This window comes from Giraffa tippelskirchi, chromosome 10 (genome assembly GCF_054371585.1).
Source record: "Giraffa tippelskirchi isolate mGirTip1 chromosome 10, T2T-mGirTip1v1.2.pri, whole genome shotgun sequence".
NCBI lineage: Eukaryota > Metazoa > Chordata > Mammalia > Artiodactyla > Giraffidae > Giraffa > Giraffa tippelskirchi.
In genome coordinates this window covers 57,006,783-57,025,994 of record NC_137284.1, presented here as the reverse complement: position 1 = coordinate 57,025,994, position 19,212 = coordinate 57,006,783, and the positions used below count along the sequence as shown (strand labels likewise).

At 36.5% G+C, this 19,212-nt stretch overlaps 1 protein-coding gene across 4 annotated transcripts in view; it reads right to left on the bottom strand.

The window, feature by feature from the left end:
* Nucleotides 1–19,212, bottom strand: part of AKAP9 (A-kinase anchoring protein 9) — a 159,575-nt gene that overhangs the window by 110,905 nt on the left and 29,458 nt on the right. For all 4 annotated transcript variants that reach the window (XM_081531342.1, XM_081531343.1, XM_081531344.1 and 1 more), the window contains exons 3-7: nucleotides 13,824–13,868; nucleotides 3,279–3,332; nucleotides 2,750–2,920; nucleotides 1,502–1,657; nucleotides 646–843 (exon numbers count right to left, since the gene is read on the bottom strand). In XM_081531342.1, the coding sequence (XP_081387468.1) occupies nucleotides 646–843; nucleotides 1,502–1,657; nucleotides 2,750–2,920; nucleotides 3,279–3,332; nucleotides 13,824–13,868 (624 nt within the window). The remainder of the gene's footprint in view (nucleotides 1–645; nucleotides 844–1,501; nucleotides 1,658–2,749; nucleotides 2,921–3,278; nucleotides 3,333–13,823; nucleotides 13,869–19,212) is intronic.

Below are 19,212 nucleotides of genomic sequence, written 5' to 3'. Positions count from 1 at the left end.
ATAACTACCACAAATAAAGAGAATCTGTATTTTTTTCTAATTAAAGTGTGTGTCAGTCGCTCAGTCATGTCTGTCTCTCTGAAACCTCATGGACTGTAGCCCGCCAGGCTCCTCTGCCATGGAATTTTCCAGGCAAGAATACTGGAGTGGGTTGTCATTTCCTCCTCCAGGGGATCTTCCCCACCCAGAGATTGAACCCAGGTCTCCTGCATTGCAAGCCAATTCTTACACCGTTGAGCCATCAGGGAAGCCCTTTTTCTAACTAAAATCCATAAAATTTCATTTTGCCATGAAAATATTTATAGAATTACATAACCATGGCTAAAATGAGTAGAAACATCTTTAGATGAAAAAGAAAAAAGGACAGAAGTTCTGGTTATACACATAGATTCTCCTGAGGACTCAGTTTAACATAAGCTGATTACTTTCGAAGAACTCAGTAATGAGTATTATCTTAATACCTATTACTGGAAGGCTCCCAATTGCTTTTGAAATAAATTATTTTTCATACTTAAAGAACTTTTCCCAATTATGAAACTTTGTGATTCATGTGTATAACAAAAAGATAAACACTTGGATAAAAAAAACTTTAAAGTTAACTGTTAAGTTGCTGTACACTGGTTGACTTCCTTAAAATAAACTTACCATTTCATATGCTCTAATTTTCTCTTGCAAGAAACTAATTTGCATTTTGAAGTCTTCTTTCTTTCTGTGATAATCTTCTAATAGGTGGTCTTGTTCTTCCAGCTGCTGCTGATGAGTGAGGATCTGCTGCTTGGCTTGTAGTAAGTCTGCAGCTGTGCTACTATGAGTGCTGTTTCTCAGAGTTTCGCTAGCCTGTAACTTGAAAATATAAAGAAACCCCAATATATTACATTCTTAAACAAGTGCACCAAGGAATGGACATCCTTTGTGGGTGTTGCTCGGCTCATAGTTGCTCTCTGGGAACTGTGCTGGATTCAGAGGTTTAAGACTCCAGCCAACATGCTTCCATAGCTGATCAGGTGAGTATGGTTCCATTATCTAAGCTGACAGATTCTTCTTCCCTTATCTCAAACTATTTTCTGTTGCTCATCATCAGAAACCTTGATGAATACAACTAGTTTCCTATGGATCTTATTAAAGGTAAATGGAATACATTCGAGTTACATTCCAGAACTTAACTAAAATAAAGTCATACCAGGGTATGACTTTGGACATCCTTTAGACAAAGGATGTAACTACAGGTTAATTTCTGCAAAAATTCACCTTATCAAACTTATAAGATTTTAAAATATAAATGAGGAAGAAGTATAAAGAAACTAATAGCATAAAACCACTCAAGAAGTATGAATTAAATTTCTAGTTAATATAACAAATATTTACTAGTTTTTTCAACATAATATATTAATAAGCAAACAGACTTTTAAAGAAATTTATATTCGTTCTAGAAAATATGAGAAAAAGTTTTTTAATTCATTATTAAAAATTTAATAAATTTTCTTCTATTAGTAATACTTACATGCTGGAATTGAATCTGTAATTTTTGGCTCTGCTCTGTCAACTCTAAAAATTCTCTCATTGTCTCATCCTTTTCTCTTCTTGCCTGTTGTAAATTCGCAGTGAGCTGGGTTATGATGCCATCTCTCTGCTTAATGGCAGCTTCAAATTCTTGCAACTAAAAGACATCAGTGAAAATTTAAAAAGTGCTACACTTATTTCTTTAACAAAATTAAATATTAGTACAGGTAACTTCAAAAATAAGATATTCAAAATGCATTGGCAGAATTATTACAATTTGTAAGCAATCTTTTCCATATTTGAAAGCTATTATCTTGCAACAATTAGTTTTACTTCCAAACCAACTCTAAAAAGGTTATCTGAACTAGGGAACAAAATACATCAGATTTGAATTACCCATATATCTACTTCTGGAAGGACAACTGTCTTTCTATTTAGGGATGCTCCAATGTTTGTAGGTATTACCATGATAGCCATGCTTAAGCCTTACTTGTTTCTAGAGAAGGTGAAACTGAAATATATTCTGTCATCCTCATCAATGTCTTATTTCACCTTGTTTTCATAACTGACTGCCACAAACTAACATGTCATTTTAACTATAAAAAGTTATCTACAAAGACCTGCTGACAGGTTTAATGAGTTTAAGTCATAATATATTGACATGGTTTACAATATAAGTTTCTCTCAGGCTGATTACAAAAACATCCATCCATACTGAAGTGATTTCATCCTAGCTAGCTCATAAAGTTTAATAAAATATCTATATTATATTTATGCTTACTAATGGACTGCTGCTGCTGCTGCTGCTGCTAAGTCGCTTCAGTCGTGTCCGACTCTGTGCGACCCCAGAGACGGCAGCCCACCAGGCTCCGCCGTCCCTGGGATTCTCCAGGCAAGAATACTGGAGTGGGTTGCCATTTCCTTCTCCAGTGCATGAAAGGGAAAAGTGAAAGTGAAGTCGCTCAGTCGTGTCCGACTCTTAGCGACCCCATGGACTGTAGCCTACCAGGCTCCTCTGTCCATGGGATTTTTCAGGCAAGAGTACTGAGTGGGGTGCCATTGCCTTCTCCCACTAATGGACTAGTTTTAAGCAATGCTTTTTATGATATATATAAGGACAAATATCATGAGGTGACTCTAAGCCACCATTTAAAAACCCCATCTTTAAAGAATGTATCTATACTATCATTCAAATTTCCTATTTTTGTTTTGTGAGTAACAAAACAAAAGCCACATAAGGTAAACACACCTGCTTCAGTCCTTCAGTCCCATAGGTAGCCCTCATTTCTTCTAGTTCTCTGTTGAGTTCTTCAATCTCATGTTGTTTCCCAGCCAATTCATTTTCCATCATCTCTAGGTGGGTCTGATTGTACTGTGCTCCATGTTCAGAGTAAGAATCATCAACACCAAATTCTTCTTCCTACGCCAACCCAGATTTTAAATAATTTAGTACTAGCAACATTTTCTCAGGAAGAGAGATTCAAAAACTGAATCCCACAGCAAAGTCCACTTTAAAACATCACTCATCACCTGGGAGTTTACCAGCATGACAACCTACTTTGTTGTTAATGTGATAAATACAAGAGCAAAAACAAGATATCTGCAAATTCTGTTATAACTGAGTTTTATAACAAAAGGTGGCTAATTTTGTTTTGTTACACATTAAAAGCATTTAGAAATCACACACAGAAAGAAGTACATGCAGGAAAAAGCTTTGTTAGTAACCAGTTTTAAACAGAATAAAACATTAGTATCATAAGTAGTTTTAAATACTGTACCCTTAATAAATTTGTAGGCTTTCCTGTTCTCACCACAAAACTGCAACCATTTACCTGTACAAAAACAATTTCCTGAAATATTATGATTTTAGACTTTTATTTAAAGCTAAAAATTAACTTGTGCTAACTGTATTCATGTTTTTCTTATGCCTAAGGAAAATGCCACATTGGCAAAAACAAACATAGTGATTAAATTTAAACATCTAAAAGATGTTATGACTTTCAAATGCCACTGACTCCTCATACATTTGAGTGCTTACAATGAAAACGACACTGTGCTATATACATCTCCATTTAAGTGAATTAAAGCTCTAAGCACAGTTTCTCTTTGTCCTAGATCCTCCTCTACAAAACACCTAAAATCATGTAAATAATTGTTTTTTGATAAAGCCCTATTCATTTAAAAGTAAAATTGTTTACTGGTCTAAGTCTACTGGCGAGCAAGTGAAGACGGAAGAGGAGATGAAGAGCTAAGAAAACCCCCAAGAACTTTCGCCTGGGCCTACTATGAGAGCCTTGCCAACTCTGAGAGACGTGGAGACTCTCCACAATACAAATGCCTCTATCACTGACATTTTGTGGTAGGAGGAAGAAAGTTGGCAGAATAGGTCTCTGAGGCTGATCTGGAGTCAGATTAATTTCAGATCAGTTAATTTACTCAATAATCCCTTCTTTCCCCCTAACAGCAAACAACTGAACTTCATTCTTGCTTACATCTCAATTTTTCACATTCTATGTTAACAGAATCCAAGTTATGAAGCTTTTAATACTGAAATACATAGAATATCCTAGAATTAGGATTAGATTTATATGGATCACAACACTATAAAAGGGGATGATCCTAATTAAGAGTTCTCTATAAAGTCTGATTCCTATGCTTTTTTGCCAAGGATAATTTCAGAAAACAAAACCAAAGTTTAAAAAAATTCACCTTTATGGCTACACATTATTGCAATTTGTGAAAACTATCAGAACACAGCAGTACTAACTCTATTAAGATTATTAATAAAATCACTTGCAATAACTTTCAATTAAATTCATCTAAATTTCAACTAGCTTTCCTTGATTTTTTTAAAGTTTATTTATTTTAATTGGAGGATAATTGCTTTACAGTATTGTGATGGGTTTTGCCATACATCAACATGAACTGGCCATAGGTATACACACTTCTCCCCCATTCTAAACCCATCTTCCACCTCCTCCCCACCCGTTATGAAGCACTTTGATAAATGTCTACTAAAACTTTTCCTTTAGGGTAACAGAGTAATTAAATGGATTTTATGATTATTTTCAAATATCATACTAAGCAAAGGATATTCCTTTAAATGATGATGATATCACTATTACATAAATTAGTTATCTATTTATTTTAATGGTATATACAAACACACTACATAGCCAACATTCAGCCTAAATCTTCTCTAAGTTGAGCACATTTTATACTTGAGCTACTCATATGCATTGGCTTCTATGCATAAAATACTACATGACTTTTCAAAACTTAATTGTGTTATTATAATAAATATAAAAATCCTGTCAATATTAATAGTTTTTAAAAATTTAGTATCATGTAAATGCATAATAAAAGGTTATACACCAGAACTAAACTAAAACTATTATTTCAAAGTTAAAACAGAAACACTCCTCAGAATATTAGGATCATTAATAGCAATAAATTATCATGTTTTTTAATCTAGATAATTACTTCACTGGTACCTAGAGGGTAGAGCATTTGTCTCATCCTCTTACAGTAGCCTTTTAAAACAACACTTTGTAAACCATAATATGAAAGTACATTAATAACTTGAACATGAAGATTAGATGAACAGACTCCCTCAACTAAAAAATGCTAACTTTTCTTAATGTCCTTCTTCACTGTGGCATCTGTCAAAATTATTTAACCTTTAGGTTATACTAATATAGTCTTATTGAATTCACAATTTATTTCACCTATGTAGACAACCTGAAGATTTGGGAAAGTACCTCAGGTGCATTCTAAATTTTAAAATGTTCTATAGGGTATTATTTCCTAAAAATACTGCTATTCAGAAAAAATCAGAGGAAAGACCACTCTTATTTTATAACTATAAAATGTTCTTTACACAAAAACTTTTCAGTGAACATCAGCTCAAAAACAGAAGAATAACTTATCTTTTATTAATGATTAATACTTTATCCTTATACTTAATCTGACGTATGTACAAAAATTTGAATAATGGATGTTTTAATACAAAATAGTATCTGAGAGTTCAAAAAGTTTATAAAAATTACAAGACTTCAGTGTGCCTAGCTGACTCTTGGATTAGAGCCAAGAAACGAAGGAGTTTAAGATCATTCATTCAAAGTTAAGTATCAAGCACCACACTGTACACCTTCAATAAACACACTTTTAAACTGTCCATTATACCATAACAGAGCAGAGGCAGGCAGGGAGAAAATTTAAAAAATAGTGAAGTTAAAAAAAAGAAAGAAAGAAATCCAAGTCAAAGTTGAAAGGCTAAGTTTACATTACTCAATGGCTGGCTATAGTCTATGTCTCCAATCCCAGTCAGTTATTTCAAAAATGTCATGAGTCATGTAAATGACTTGGTTAACAAGTACTGAATAATGGAATCTGAATAATGAAATCCATAATGAGACTGTATGCTCTCCTATCATTTCATCTTTCTACACACAGCAAAGCATATTTATTTACTTGTTTTATCTCTATGTATTGCCTGTAGCATTTCCGACTTTTCCCAAATAACCCTGCTCAAAGGGTATCAATAAAAATATTTTATGTAAATATGGTACTTGAGATATGAAATGTCCCTTCTCCAAGAACCAAAAAGATTATCTATAACTTGAATTATTTTGTAAAAAGGGTATTTTCCATTTAGCCTGATTTCGCTAGTACACATAACTGGATATATTTTAATACAGAACAGATCTTAGGTAGGTCATAGGATAAAATTATCTGACTAATGCTTTCAAGACCTGAATCCATTTTTTAAGCCAAGAGGAATACTAATCATAGAAGCCAAGAACATTAAGCACATACCGTATCTACCAAAATAAAATTTCCAAGCTAGTTTTAATTAAACACATAATTGGAATCTGAAATGCTTCTGAGAATAATTTGTTAAAAAAAATTCATTTGTTTCTTACAAACTTAGTGTGAAGAAAAGGATACTTCCACTGAAGCACTGTACAAAAATTTTTTTTGCGCATTGTTTTTCATGTATCAAACATTATATTAAGATCACCACATAACCCTCAAAACAACTCTGTGAGATAGATACTATTTCCACCGTTTTACAGGTAACGAAACTGTATTTCATAGTTTAAGTGAGGTATCCAGCTTCAAACCGCTCAAAAATCAGAAATCTGAACACACACTTTCTGGGCTCCAAAGCCCCTGCCTTTTTATATCACCTTATTTCCCTATGCAGAAGAAAACCGACAGTGATATTTAGACAAAATATAAGATAATTATGTGTCTTATGATTAAAACTACATAGTTTTGAAATTTTAAAATTAATCAAATGCAAACCAGAGCAGCCAACATTATTAAACTTTGCAAATCTGTAATTTGTAGTGAAGTTATGTGTTGCTTTGGAGAAGGCAATGGCACCCCACTCCAGTACTCTTGCCTGGAAAATCCCATGGACGGAGGAGCCTGGTAGGCTACAGTCCATGGGATCGCTAAGAGTCGGACACGACTGAGCGACTTCACTTTCACTTTTCCCTTTCATGCACTGGAGAAGGAAATGGCAACCCACTCCAGTATTCTTGCCTGGAGAATCCCAGGGATGGGGGAGCCTGGTGGGCTGCCGTCTATGGGGTCGCACAGAGTCGGACACGACTGAAGCGACTTAGCAGTAGCAGTAACAGTATGTGTTGCTTAAAAAGGAATTTCATTTTTGAGGGGTATTACTCAGAAGTAATCTCTAAGAGTTCTAATATGAAGAGTATTATAATGTGAGATTTATTCCTTGGTTTGTTTATTTTTTACTGAAATGCATTAAATTTACCATGTTGCGTATTCCTTAGTTTATAAAACTGAAGATTTTTCTGTCTTCTAACACAGGGAATATGGCTTAGAAATTCCCTGAAATTCTATCTTGTTCAGATCAGTCCAATATTATTAAATCAACTGGCTAGAGACCCAAACTTAGTCCAGAGGATCATGGATTGAAGCCAGTATCCATTTTAGCAATCTTGATATGACATCATCAAATATTTCACAGATTATTAATTTTTCTACTATATTCTATAGACAAATTAAAATACATGTTTTTCAAAGTATAATCCATCATGAATTGAGGCCCCAAATGGATAATATTAAAAGGATTATGATTCAGATCTGTCACAGATTATTTGATAATTATCTTTCAATGTAAACTTCTAAATCACTAAATTTTTTCAAATTATACATCACCTAATTGAGCTTTAGTGATCAGCATCAGAAAAAGTATCAGAGGACTGGTCACATAGTAAAAGTAGCTTTTCCTGAAAATTTGGTTTAAAAAAAAATATATGTATGAATCGGTGTATATTATGTGCACAATTATTCATATATATTGCTTTTGTTCAGTCACACAGTTGTGTCCCACTCTTGAGACACCACGGACTACAGCACGTCAGGCCTCCCTGTCCCTCACTATCTCCCGAAGTTTGTCCAAGTTCATGACCACTCTATCAGTGACACCATCCAGCCATCTCATCCTCTGATGCCCTCTTCTCCTTTTGCCCTCAATCTTTCCCAGCATCAGGAACATTTCCAAAGAGTTCGCTGTTCTCATCAGGTGACCAAAATACTGGAGCTTCAGCATCACTCCTTCCAATGAACATTCAGGGTTGATTTCCCTTAAAATTGACTGGTTTGATCTCCTTGCAGTCCAAGGGACTCTCAAGAGTCTTCTCCACCACCACAAGCCAAAGGCATCAATACTTGGGCACTCTGCCTTCTTTACAGTCCAGCTCTCACAACTGTACATGACCACTGGGAAGACAAAGCCTTGACTATATGGACATTTGTCAGCAGAGTGATGTCTCTGCTTTTCAACACATTGTCTAAGTTTGTCATAGCTTTCCTGCCGAGAAGCAATTGTCTTCTGATTTCATGGCTACAGTCACCATCCACGGTGATTTTAGAGACGAAAAAGAGGAAATCTGTTACTGTTTCCCCCTTTACTCCTTCTATTTGCCATGAAGTAATGGGGCTGGATGCCATGATCTTAGTTCTTTAATATTTAGTTTTAAGCTGGCTCTTTCATTCTCTTCCTTCACCCTCATTAAGAGGATCTTTAGTTCCTCTTTGCTTTCTGCCATTAGAGTGGTATCATCCACATATCTGAGATTGTTGATGTTTCTCCCACCTATCTTGATTCCAGCTTGTAACTCATCCAGCCTGGCATTTCTCACGATGTGCTCAGCGTATAGGTTAAATAAACATGGTGATAGCAGACAGCACTAGCATATTCCTTTCTCAATCCTCAACTAATCAGTTGTTCCACACAGGGTTCTAACTGTTGCTTCTTGACCTGCACACAGGTTTCTCGGGAGACAGGTAAGAATGTCTGGTATTCCCATCTCTTTAAGAGCTTTCCACAGTTTATTATGATCCACACAGTCAAAGGCTTTAGCATAGTCGATGAAACAGATGTAGATGTTTTTGTAACATTCCCCTGTTTTCTCTACGATCCAGCGATCCAGCGAATGTTGGCAATTTGATCTCTGGTTCCTCTGCTTTTCTAAACCCAGCTTGGACATTTGGAAGTTCTTTAGTTCACACAATGCTGAAGCCTAGCATGCAAGATTTTAAGCATGACCCTACTAGCATGGGAGATGAGTGCAAATTTATATTCATGTATATAAATATACAATATGTAATACCTGTGTGCTAAGTCACTCAGTCGTATTCGACTATTTGTGACCCCATGGACTGTAGCCTGCCAGGCTCCTTGGTTCATGGGGATTCTCCAGGCAAGAATACTGGAGTGGGTTGCCATGCCCTCCTCAAGGGGATCTTCCCAACCCAGGGATTGAACCCAGGTCTCCCACATTGCAGGCAGATTCTTTACTGTCTGAGCCACCAGGGAAGGCCTATGTAATACATATGTAAATATATAAAATTACTTCTATATATGTATGTAAAATATAGTTCTTATTGTTGAAACATGGTCAGTATATTCTTTTATCTGTAAAACTTACATTTAAAATTATTTTTACCTAACTTTGAAACACATCATACTTACTAGATATCAGATATACAGTTTCAATAAACTTTTCTGGACCTAATGATAATTCCCACCAATTTTTTAAATTTAAAATATTTAGGCAAAAATTCACAGTAATAAGAATTTCCAATATTATTAATTTAGATTTTCATAAAGAACTTGAAAATCACATTTTTGATGTCTTCAGTTTTGAATCTATATTAATAAAAGTTAAATTTTGTTTTCTTATCCCAATATGAGAAAATGGCTATACAAATTTTAAACAAATTTCACAGGCATGTATTAGATGGTCAGATCTGTCATGACTTGGATTATAAAACATTCACTTTGGTATAAAGAAAAAACAACATCCAGCTGTGGATGTGAGAGGTGATGGAAGCAAGGTCTGATGCTGTAAAGAGCAATATTGCATAGGAACCTGGAATGTTACGTCCACGAATCAAGGCAAATTGGAAGTGGTCAAACAGGAGATGGCAAGAGTGACACTGACAGTTTAGGAATCAGTGACCTAAAATGGAATGGAATGGGTGAATGTAACTCAGATGACCATTATATCTACTACTGTGGGCAAGAATCCCTTAGAAGAAATGGAGTAGCCATCACAGTCAACAAGAGTCCGAAATGCAGTACTTGGATGCAATCTCAAAAATGACAGGATGATACCTATTCATTTCCAAGGCAAATAATTCCTTATCATGGTAATCCAAGTCTATGCCCCAACCAGCAACGCTGAAGAAGCTGAAGTTGAATGGTTCTATGAAGACCTACAAGACCTTTTAGAATTAACATCCAAAAAAGATGTCCTTTTCATTATAGGGGACTGGAATACAAAAGCAGGAAGTCAAGAAACACCTGGAGTAACAGGCAAATTTGGCCTTAGAGTACAGAATGAAACAGGGCAAAGGCTAATAGAGTTTTGCCAAAAGAACACACTGCTCATAGCAAACACCCTCTTCCAACAACACAAGAGAAGATTACACATGGGCATCACCAGATGGTCGACACCAAAATCAGACTGACTACATTCTTTGCATTCAAAGATGGAGAAGCTCTATACAGTCAGCAAAAACAAGACCGGGAGCTGACTGTGGCTCGGATCATTAACTTCTTATTGCCAAATTTAGACTTAAATTGAAGAAAGTAGGGAAAACCACTAGTCCATTCAGGTATGACCTAAATCAAATCCCTTACGATTATACAGTGGAAGGGAGATATAGATTTAAGGGACTAGATCTGATAGACAGAGTGCCTGATGAACTATGGACGGAGGTTCATGACACTGTACAGGAGACAGGGATCAAGACAATCTGCAAGAAAAAGAAATGCAAAAAAGCAAAATGCTATCTGAGGAGACCACACAAATAGCCGTGAAAAGAAGAGAAGTGAAAAGGAAAGATATACCCATTTCAATGCAGAGTTTCAAAGAATAGCAAGGAGAGATAAGAAAGCCTTCCTCGGTGATCAACGCAAAGAAATAGAGGAAAACAATAGAATGGGAAAATAGAGATCTCTTCAAGAAAAGTAGAGATACCAAGGGATCATTTCATGTAAAAATGGGCTCAATAAAGGACAGAAATGGTATGGACCTAACAGAAGCAGAAGATATTAAGAAGAGGTGGCAAGAATACACAGAAGAACTGTACAAAATAGATCTTCATGACACAGATAATCACGATGGTGTAATCACTCACCTAGAGTCAGACATCCTGGAATGTGAAGTCAAGTGGGCCTTAGGAAGTATCACTACAAATAAAGCTAGTGGAAGTGATGGAATTCCAGTTGAGCTATTTCAAATCCTGAAAGATGATGCTGTAAACATGTTGCATTCAATATGCCAGCAAATTCGGAAAACCAGCAGTGGCCATAGGACTGGAAAAAGTCAGTTTTCATTCCAATCCCTAAGAAAGGCAATGCCAAAGAATGCTCAAACTACTACACAATTGCACTCATCTCATACGCTAGCAAAGTAATGCTCAAAATTTTCCAAGCCAGGCTTCAACAATATGTGAACTGTGAACTTCCAGATGTTCAAGCTGGTTTTAGAAAAGGCAGAGGAACCAGAGATCAAATTGCCAACATCCGCTGGAGCATCGAAAAAGCAAGAGAGTTCCAGAAAAACATCTATTTCTGTTTTATTGACTATGCCAAACCCTTTGACTTTGTTGTGTGGACCACAGCAAAACTGTGGAAAATTCTGAAAGAGATGGGAATACCAGACAACCTGATCTGCCTCTTGAGAAATCTGTATGCAGATCAGGAAGCAACAGTTAGAACTGGACATGGAACTACAGACTAGTTCCAAATAGGGAAAGGAGTACATCAAGGCTGTATATTGTCACCCTGCTTATTTAACTTATATGCAGAGTACATCATGAGAAATGCTGGGCTGGAGGAAGCACAAGCTGGAATCAAGATTGCTGGGAGAAATATCAACAACCTCAGATATGCAGATGACACCACCCTTATGGCAGAAAGTGAAGAAAAACTAAAGAGCCTCTTGATGCAGGTGAAAGAGTAGAGTGAAAAAGCTGCCTTAAAGCTCAACATTCAGAAAACTAAGATCATAGCATCTGGTCCAAAACTAAGGTCATAGCCATCACTTCATGGCAAATAGATGGGGAAAGAATGGAAACAGTGGCTCACTTTATTTTTCTGGGCTCCAAGAATCACTGCAGATGGTGATTGCAGCCATGAAATTAAAAGATGCTTACTCCTTGGAAGAAAAGTTATGACCAACCTAGATAGCATATTAAAAAAGCAGAGACATTACTTTGCCAACAAAGGTCTGTCTCGTCAAGGCTATGGTTTTTCCAGTAGTCATGTATGGATGTGAGAGTTGGAGTATAAAGAAAGCTCAGCGCAGAAGAATTGATGTTTTTGAACTGTGGTGTTGGAGAAAACTCTTGAGAGTCCCTTGGACTACAAGGAGATCCAACCAGTCCTTCTTACAGGAAATCAGTCCTGAATATTCATTGGAAAGACTGATGTCGAAGCTGAAACTCCAATACTTTGGCCACCTGCTGCCTAGAGCTGACTCATCTGAAAAGACCCTGATGCCGGGAAAGACTGAAGGGGATGACAGGGGATGAGATGGTTGGATGTCATCACCGACTCAATGGACATGAGTTTGAGTAAACTCTGAGAGTTGATGATGGACAGGGAGGCCTGGCATGCTGCAGTTCATGGGGTCACAAAAAGACACGACTGAGCGACTGAACTGAACTGATAAAGAAAAAAATGCACTTTGTGGAATCCTAGGTTGCCCCAAGGTCTCCAGTGGTTCAAGCATCAAACCATCTTAAACTTTCAATTGAGAGACAAGCTCTAAGAAGTAAGGTATTATAGAAGAGAAAGCAATGTTTTCATATCTAAGATCCATATTTGAAGTCACAGGGCAGATTCTCTCAATTGCAACCTGTAATTTAAAACTGAGATATTACCCATAAAGGCAACTTTATGTAGCCTAAATTGGGAAAATATTTATTCATTTAACATTGGTTAGTTATTTTCCTGATGAGAATCACTAATAAATATATTCCCAGTTTTCAATGTAACAGTTCTTACTATTAGCAACCCAAAACAGTAATAATTTCATTTAAAAAATGAAGGTTTTTTTTTCTGTTAGACAACTACGATAAATCAAAATTTATACGAGGTTTGACAGAAAATAACAAAATTCCGTAAAGCAATTATCAAATAAATACATACAAAAAAACTTATAGAATATACTGAGTTGTTCAACCATTTGGAGTAAGAAAGTTTTCCATATCCTCAAATATTGGAACAAAAATAAATGACAATCATATCTAAAGGAAAACAATAAACACCACATTTATTAACACATAAAGAAAGTATCTCCTAAAGTGCCCAATGCCCACATTAGCCTATATCACCTAAATTAAAAGTCACTACTGCACCATTAATTTCAATAAATGGATTTATATAATTAACTAGAATTCAAGTATTTGTAAAAACATTACACAAAATAAAACACCCTATATTATGAAAGGTTTACTGTGTTAAATATGGATACCTTATAACAAAACTCAATTTCAAACACTTTCCTAGAAACTAAAACAAGATCTCCATCTAATTAAGGACCAAGTTATTCAAAGAGATTTAAGACTTTAATTAATAATATGAAAAAAAACTCAGAAAAACATAAACTTCAAGTTCTCTAGGTTATTTACACCATAATATGGTGTAAATTCTTATTATATTTATAAAATCATAAAAGCATGTGAGTTGTAAGTAATAAAAAACTAACAATCAGCAATCATTTTAAAAAATATAAAATGTCAATCACAATGCTACTTATTCTTACCTCTGAACTATAATCATCAGCTGTGGTTGAAATTTCACTTTCCGGCTAAAAAAGAAAGCAAAAACTGATTATTTAAGGTCTTTCTAAAACTCCCCTTCCAAATACTGTACTTTATTAGCCCATTACTATTGGTAACTTATTAAAGAAAACTCAAAAAATATCACTAAAAACCAAGAAAAAATTACTCAATTTTTAAAAAATTCTATTCTGATTATGAACCACTATGGCTAAATAACATCTAAAATTTATGACTACACAATCTTCTAAGTATAAAAGTATCAAGATGCACTCTCATACAAGGTTTTTGACATACTATAAATCATTTCTAAGGAAAGAGCACCAAATAAGGTATCATCCTTCTAATTCCTGTACTTCTTTTAAATAAAATAGTCCTCAAGTATTACTCAAAAAAGTTTGTTTTCTTTAAGATAAAGAATCATCAACCTTGGTGCTAGAAAAATAGTAACAATTTGAAAAAAATTACCAACTTCTGTTGTTAACAACACTGTTGCAGGTTACAAAAAATTTTAAGACATTTCTGCTTCATCCTTATATCCCTGGTATTTGGGTAAGAAGTGAGTGGCTTTTCCAAGCTTCCCTCAGCTTAGAAGTACTGTGAAGAGTCAAGGAGAAAACCCAAACTTTCACTGCTTTCACTGTCTATGAATCTAATTTTAGAAGTGAGAAAAGAGACCTAGATATTTCCTTTTTTCATTCAACAAATACAAACCATACATGCACTCAATATAGGAGCACTGAAATAAATAAAAAAATACTAACATACATAAAAGGAGAAACTGATGGAATGTAATAGAAGACTTTAATGCCCCACTGACATCAATGGACATATCTTCCAGGCAGAAAATCAAAACACAATAGAAATCATAAATGACACAACAGAACAAGTAGCCTTAATTGATATTTTCAGGACATTACATCTCCAAAATCAGACTACACATTCTTTTTTAAGCACATATAAGCATTCTCTAGGACAGACCACATACTAAGACACATGGTAACCTTGGACAAGGGACAGAGTCCCTTGAACTGCAAGGAGATCCAACCAGTCCATCCTAAAGGAAATCAGTCCTAAACATTCATTGAAAGGACTGATGCTGAAGCTGAAACTCCAATACTCTGGCCACCTGATGAGAAGAACCAACTCATTTCAAAAGACCCTGATGCTGGGAAAGATTGAAGGTGTGAGGAGAAGGGGATGACAGAGGATGAGATGGTTGGATGGCATCACTAACTCAATGGACATGAGTTTGAGTAAGCTCTGGGAGTTGGTGATGGACAGGGAAGGCTGGCGTGCTGCAGCCCATGGGGTTACAAGGAGTCAGACAAGACTGAGCAACTGAACTGAACTAAAGCCTAAACATATTTAAGAGGACAGAATCAAGCATCTTTTGTAATCACAACAGCATGAAATTAGATATCAACTCCATCTTTTCTTTTATCACAACAGCATGAAACTAAAAATCATTCACAGAAAGGGAAAAGGGAAAAAAATGATTATAGGGAGACTAAACAATATGCTGACATAAAGCAGGAAATGGTTAAGATTGAATATCTACATCTTAGGAATCAGTGAACTAAGATGGATGGGAATGAGTGAATTTAATTAACATGACCATTATATCTACTACTGTGGACAAGAATCCCTTAGAAGAAATGGAGTAACCCCCAGAGTCAACAAAAGAATCTGAAATGCAGTACTTCAGTGCAACCTCAAAAACGACAGAATGATCTTGGTTCACTTCCAAGACAAACCAACCAACATCACAGTAAACCAAGTCTATGCTCCAACCTCTGATGCCGAAGAAGCTGAAGTTGAACAGTTCTATGAATACCTACCAGACCTTCTAGAACTAACACCAAAAAAGATGTCCTTTTCATCACAGGGAACTGGAATGCAGTAACAAGTCAAGAGATATCCAGAATAATGTACAAGTTTGGCCTTGGTGTATGGGGCAAAGGCTAAGAATTTTGTCAAGAGAACACACTGGTCATACCAAACACTCTCCTCCAACAAAACAACTCTACACATGGCATCACCAGATGGTCAATACTGAAACCAGATGGATCATGTTCTTTGCAGCCAAAGGTGCAGAAGCTCTATATAGTCAGCAAAAGAGCTGGAGCTGACTGTGGCTCAGATCATGAGCTCCTTATTGCAGAATTCAGGCTTAAATTGAAGAAACTAGGGAAGACCACTAAGCCATTGAGGTATGATCTAAATCAAATCCCTTATACAGTGGAGATGATGAATAGATTCATGGGATTAGATCTGGTAGATAGCATGCCTGAAGAACTATGGACAGAAGTTCATAACACTGTACAGGAGGCAGTGACCAAAACCATCCCAAAGAAAAAAGAAATGCAAGACGGCAAAGTGGTTGTCTGAGGAAGCTTTACAAGTAGCTGAGGAAAGAAGAGAAGTGAAAGGTAATGTAGAAAGGGAAAGATATACCCAACTGAATGCAGAGTTCCAGAAAACAGCAAGGAGAGATAAGAAAGCCTTCTTAAGTGAATATCGCAAAGAAACAGAGGGAAATGATTGAATGAGAAAGACTAGAGATTTCTTCAAGAAAACTGGAGATCTCAAGATCATCCTGCATGCAAGGATGGACATGATAAGGGACAGAAATGGTAAGGACCTAACAGAAGCAAAAGAGATTCAGAAGAGGTGGCAAGAATACACAGAAGAATTACACAAAATAGATCTTAATGACCCAGACAACCATGATGGTGTGGTCACTCACCTAAAGCCAGACATCTAGGAGTGTGAAGTCAAGTGCACTTTACGAAGCATTACTACAAACAAAGCTAGTGGAGATGATGAAATTCCAACTGAGCTATTGAAAATCCTAAAAGATGCTGTGAAAGTGCTGCACTCAATACGCCAGCAAATTTGGAAAACTCAGCAGCAGCCACAGGACTGGAAAAGGTCAGTTTTCATTCCAATCCCAAAGAAAGCTCAAACAACAGCACAATTGCACTCATCTCACACACTAGTAAAGTAATGCTCAAAATTCTTCAAGCCAGGCTTCAACAGTACGTGAACCATGAACTTCCAGATGTTCAAGTTGGTTTTAGAAAAGGCAGAGGAACCAGAGATCAAACTGCCAACATCCACTGGAGCATCGAAAAAGCAAGAGTTTCAGGAAAACACCTACTTCTGCTTTATTGACTACACCAAAGCCTTTGATTGTGTGGACTACAACAAACTGTGGAAAATTCTTCAAGAGATGGAAATACCAAAAAACCTGACCTGCCTCTTGAGAAATCTGTATGCAGGTCAGGAAGCAACAGTTAGAACTGGACATGGAACAACAGACTGGTTCCAAATAGGAAAAGGAGCACATCAAGGCTGTTATTGTCACTCTGCTTATTTAACTTATATGCAGAGTACATCATGAGAAATGCTGGGCTGTATGAAGCACAAGCTAGAATCAAGATTGCTGGGAGAAATATCAATAACCTTAGATATGCAGATGACACCACCCTTATGGCAGAAAGAGAAGAACTCAAGAGCCTTCTGATGAAAGTGAAACAGGAGAGTGAAAAGGTTGCCTTAAAACTCAACATTCAAAAAACTAAGACCATGGCAGCCAGTCCCATCACTTCATGTCAAATAGATGGGGAAACAGTGGAAATAGTGGCTGACTTTATTTTCTTGGGCTCCAAAATCACTGCAGATGGTGACTGCAGCCATGAAATTAAAAGATGCTTGCTCTTTGGAAGAAAAGTTTGACCAACCTAGACAGCATATTAAAAAGCAGAGACATTACTTTGCCAACAAAGGTCCGTCTAGTCAAGGCTATGGTTTTTCCAGTTGTCATGTTTGGATGTAAGAGTTGGAATATAAAGAAAGCTGAGCACTGAAGAATGGATGCTTTTGAACTGTGGTGTTGGAGAAGACTCTTGAGAGTCCCTTGGACTGCAAGGAGATCCAACCAGTCCATCCTAAAGGAGATTAGTCCTGGGTGTTAATTAGAAGGACTGATGTTGAAGCTGAAACTCCAATACTGTGGCCACCTGATGCAAAGAACTGACTCATTGGGAAAGACCCTGATGCTGGGAAAGATTGAAGGCAGGAGGAGAAGGGGATGGCAGAAGATGAGATGGTTGGATGGCATCACCGATTCAATGGACATGAGTTTGGGTAAACTCCGTTAGTCGGTGACGTACAAGGAGGCCTGGCATGCTTTATTCAGCCCATGGCATTACAAAGAGTCGGACACGACTGAGTGACTGAACTGAACTGATCTTTGATGATTATAAATTTAAAAATTCTCAACAAAACAAGCAAACCAAACCCACTAACACATTAAAAAGGATCATGCACCATGTTTAAGGTGGATTCATCCCAGATTCACAAGGATGGTTCAACAGACGCATATCAATTAATGTGATACACCACATCACAGAAAAAAGACAAAAAATGTATGATCATATCAACAGATGCAGAAAAAGCATCTGATATAATTCAACATCTGTTCTGTTTTTTTAATTTTTTTTATTATTTTATATTGGATTATAGTTGATTAACAATGTTGTGTTAGTTTCAAATATACAGCAAAGTGATTGAGTTATATTAATACAAACCGACGTATCCATTCTTTCTCAAGTTCTTTCCCATTTAGGTTATTACAGAATATTGAGCGGAGTTCCCTGTGCTATACAGTAGGCCCTTGTTGGTTATCTATTTTAAATGTAGCAGAGTGTACGTGTCAAACTCTCTATCTATTCTCCCAAACTCTCTATCTATTGCTTCCTCTCACACTAGTCAGAATGGCCATCATCACAAAGTCTACAAACAAAAAATGTAGCAGAGTGTGTGGAGAAACAGGAACCCTCCTATACAGTTTATGGGAAAGTAAGTTGGTATAGATACTATGGAGAACCATACGGAGGTTCCTTAAAAAATTAAAAATAGAGCTACCGTTAAGATACAATAATACCACTCCTGAGCATATAACTGCACAAAACCATGGTTCAAAGGATACATACACTCCAATGTTTACTAGAAGTGATAACAGCCAAGACATGGAAGCAATCTAAATGCCCACTGACAGAGGAATGAATAAAGAAGATCTGGTCAGTCAGTTCAGTTGCTCAGTCTTGTCCGACTCTTTGCAACCCCATGAACCGCAGCACACCAGGCCTCCCTGTCCATCACCAACTCCCAGAGTACACTCAAATTCATGTCCATCGAGTCAGTGATGCCATCCAACCATCTCATCCTCTGTCGTCCCCTTCTCCTCCCGCCTTCAATCTTTCCCAGCATCAGGGTGTTTTCCAAATGAGTCAGTTCTTCGCACCAAGTGGCCAAAGTATTGGAATTTTAGCTTCAGCATTAGTCCTTCCAATGAATATTCAGGAC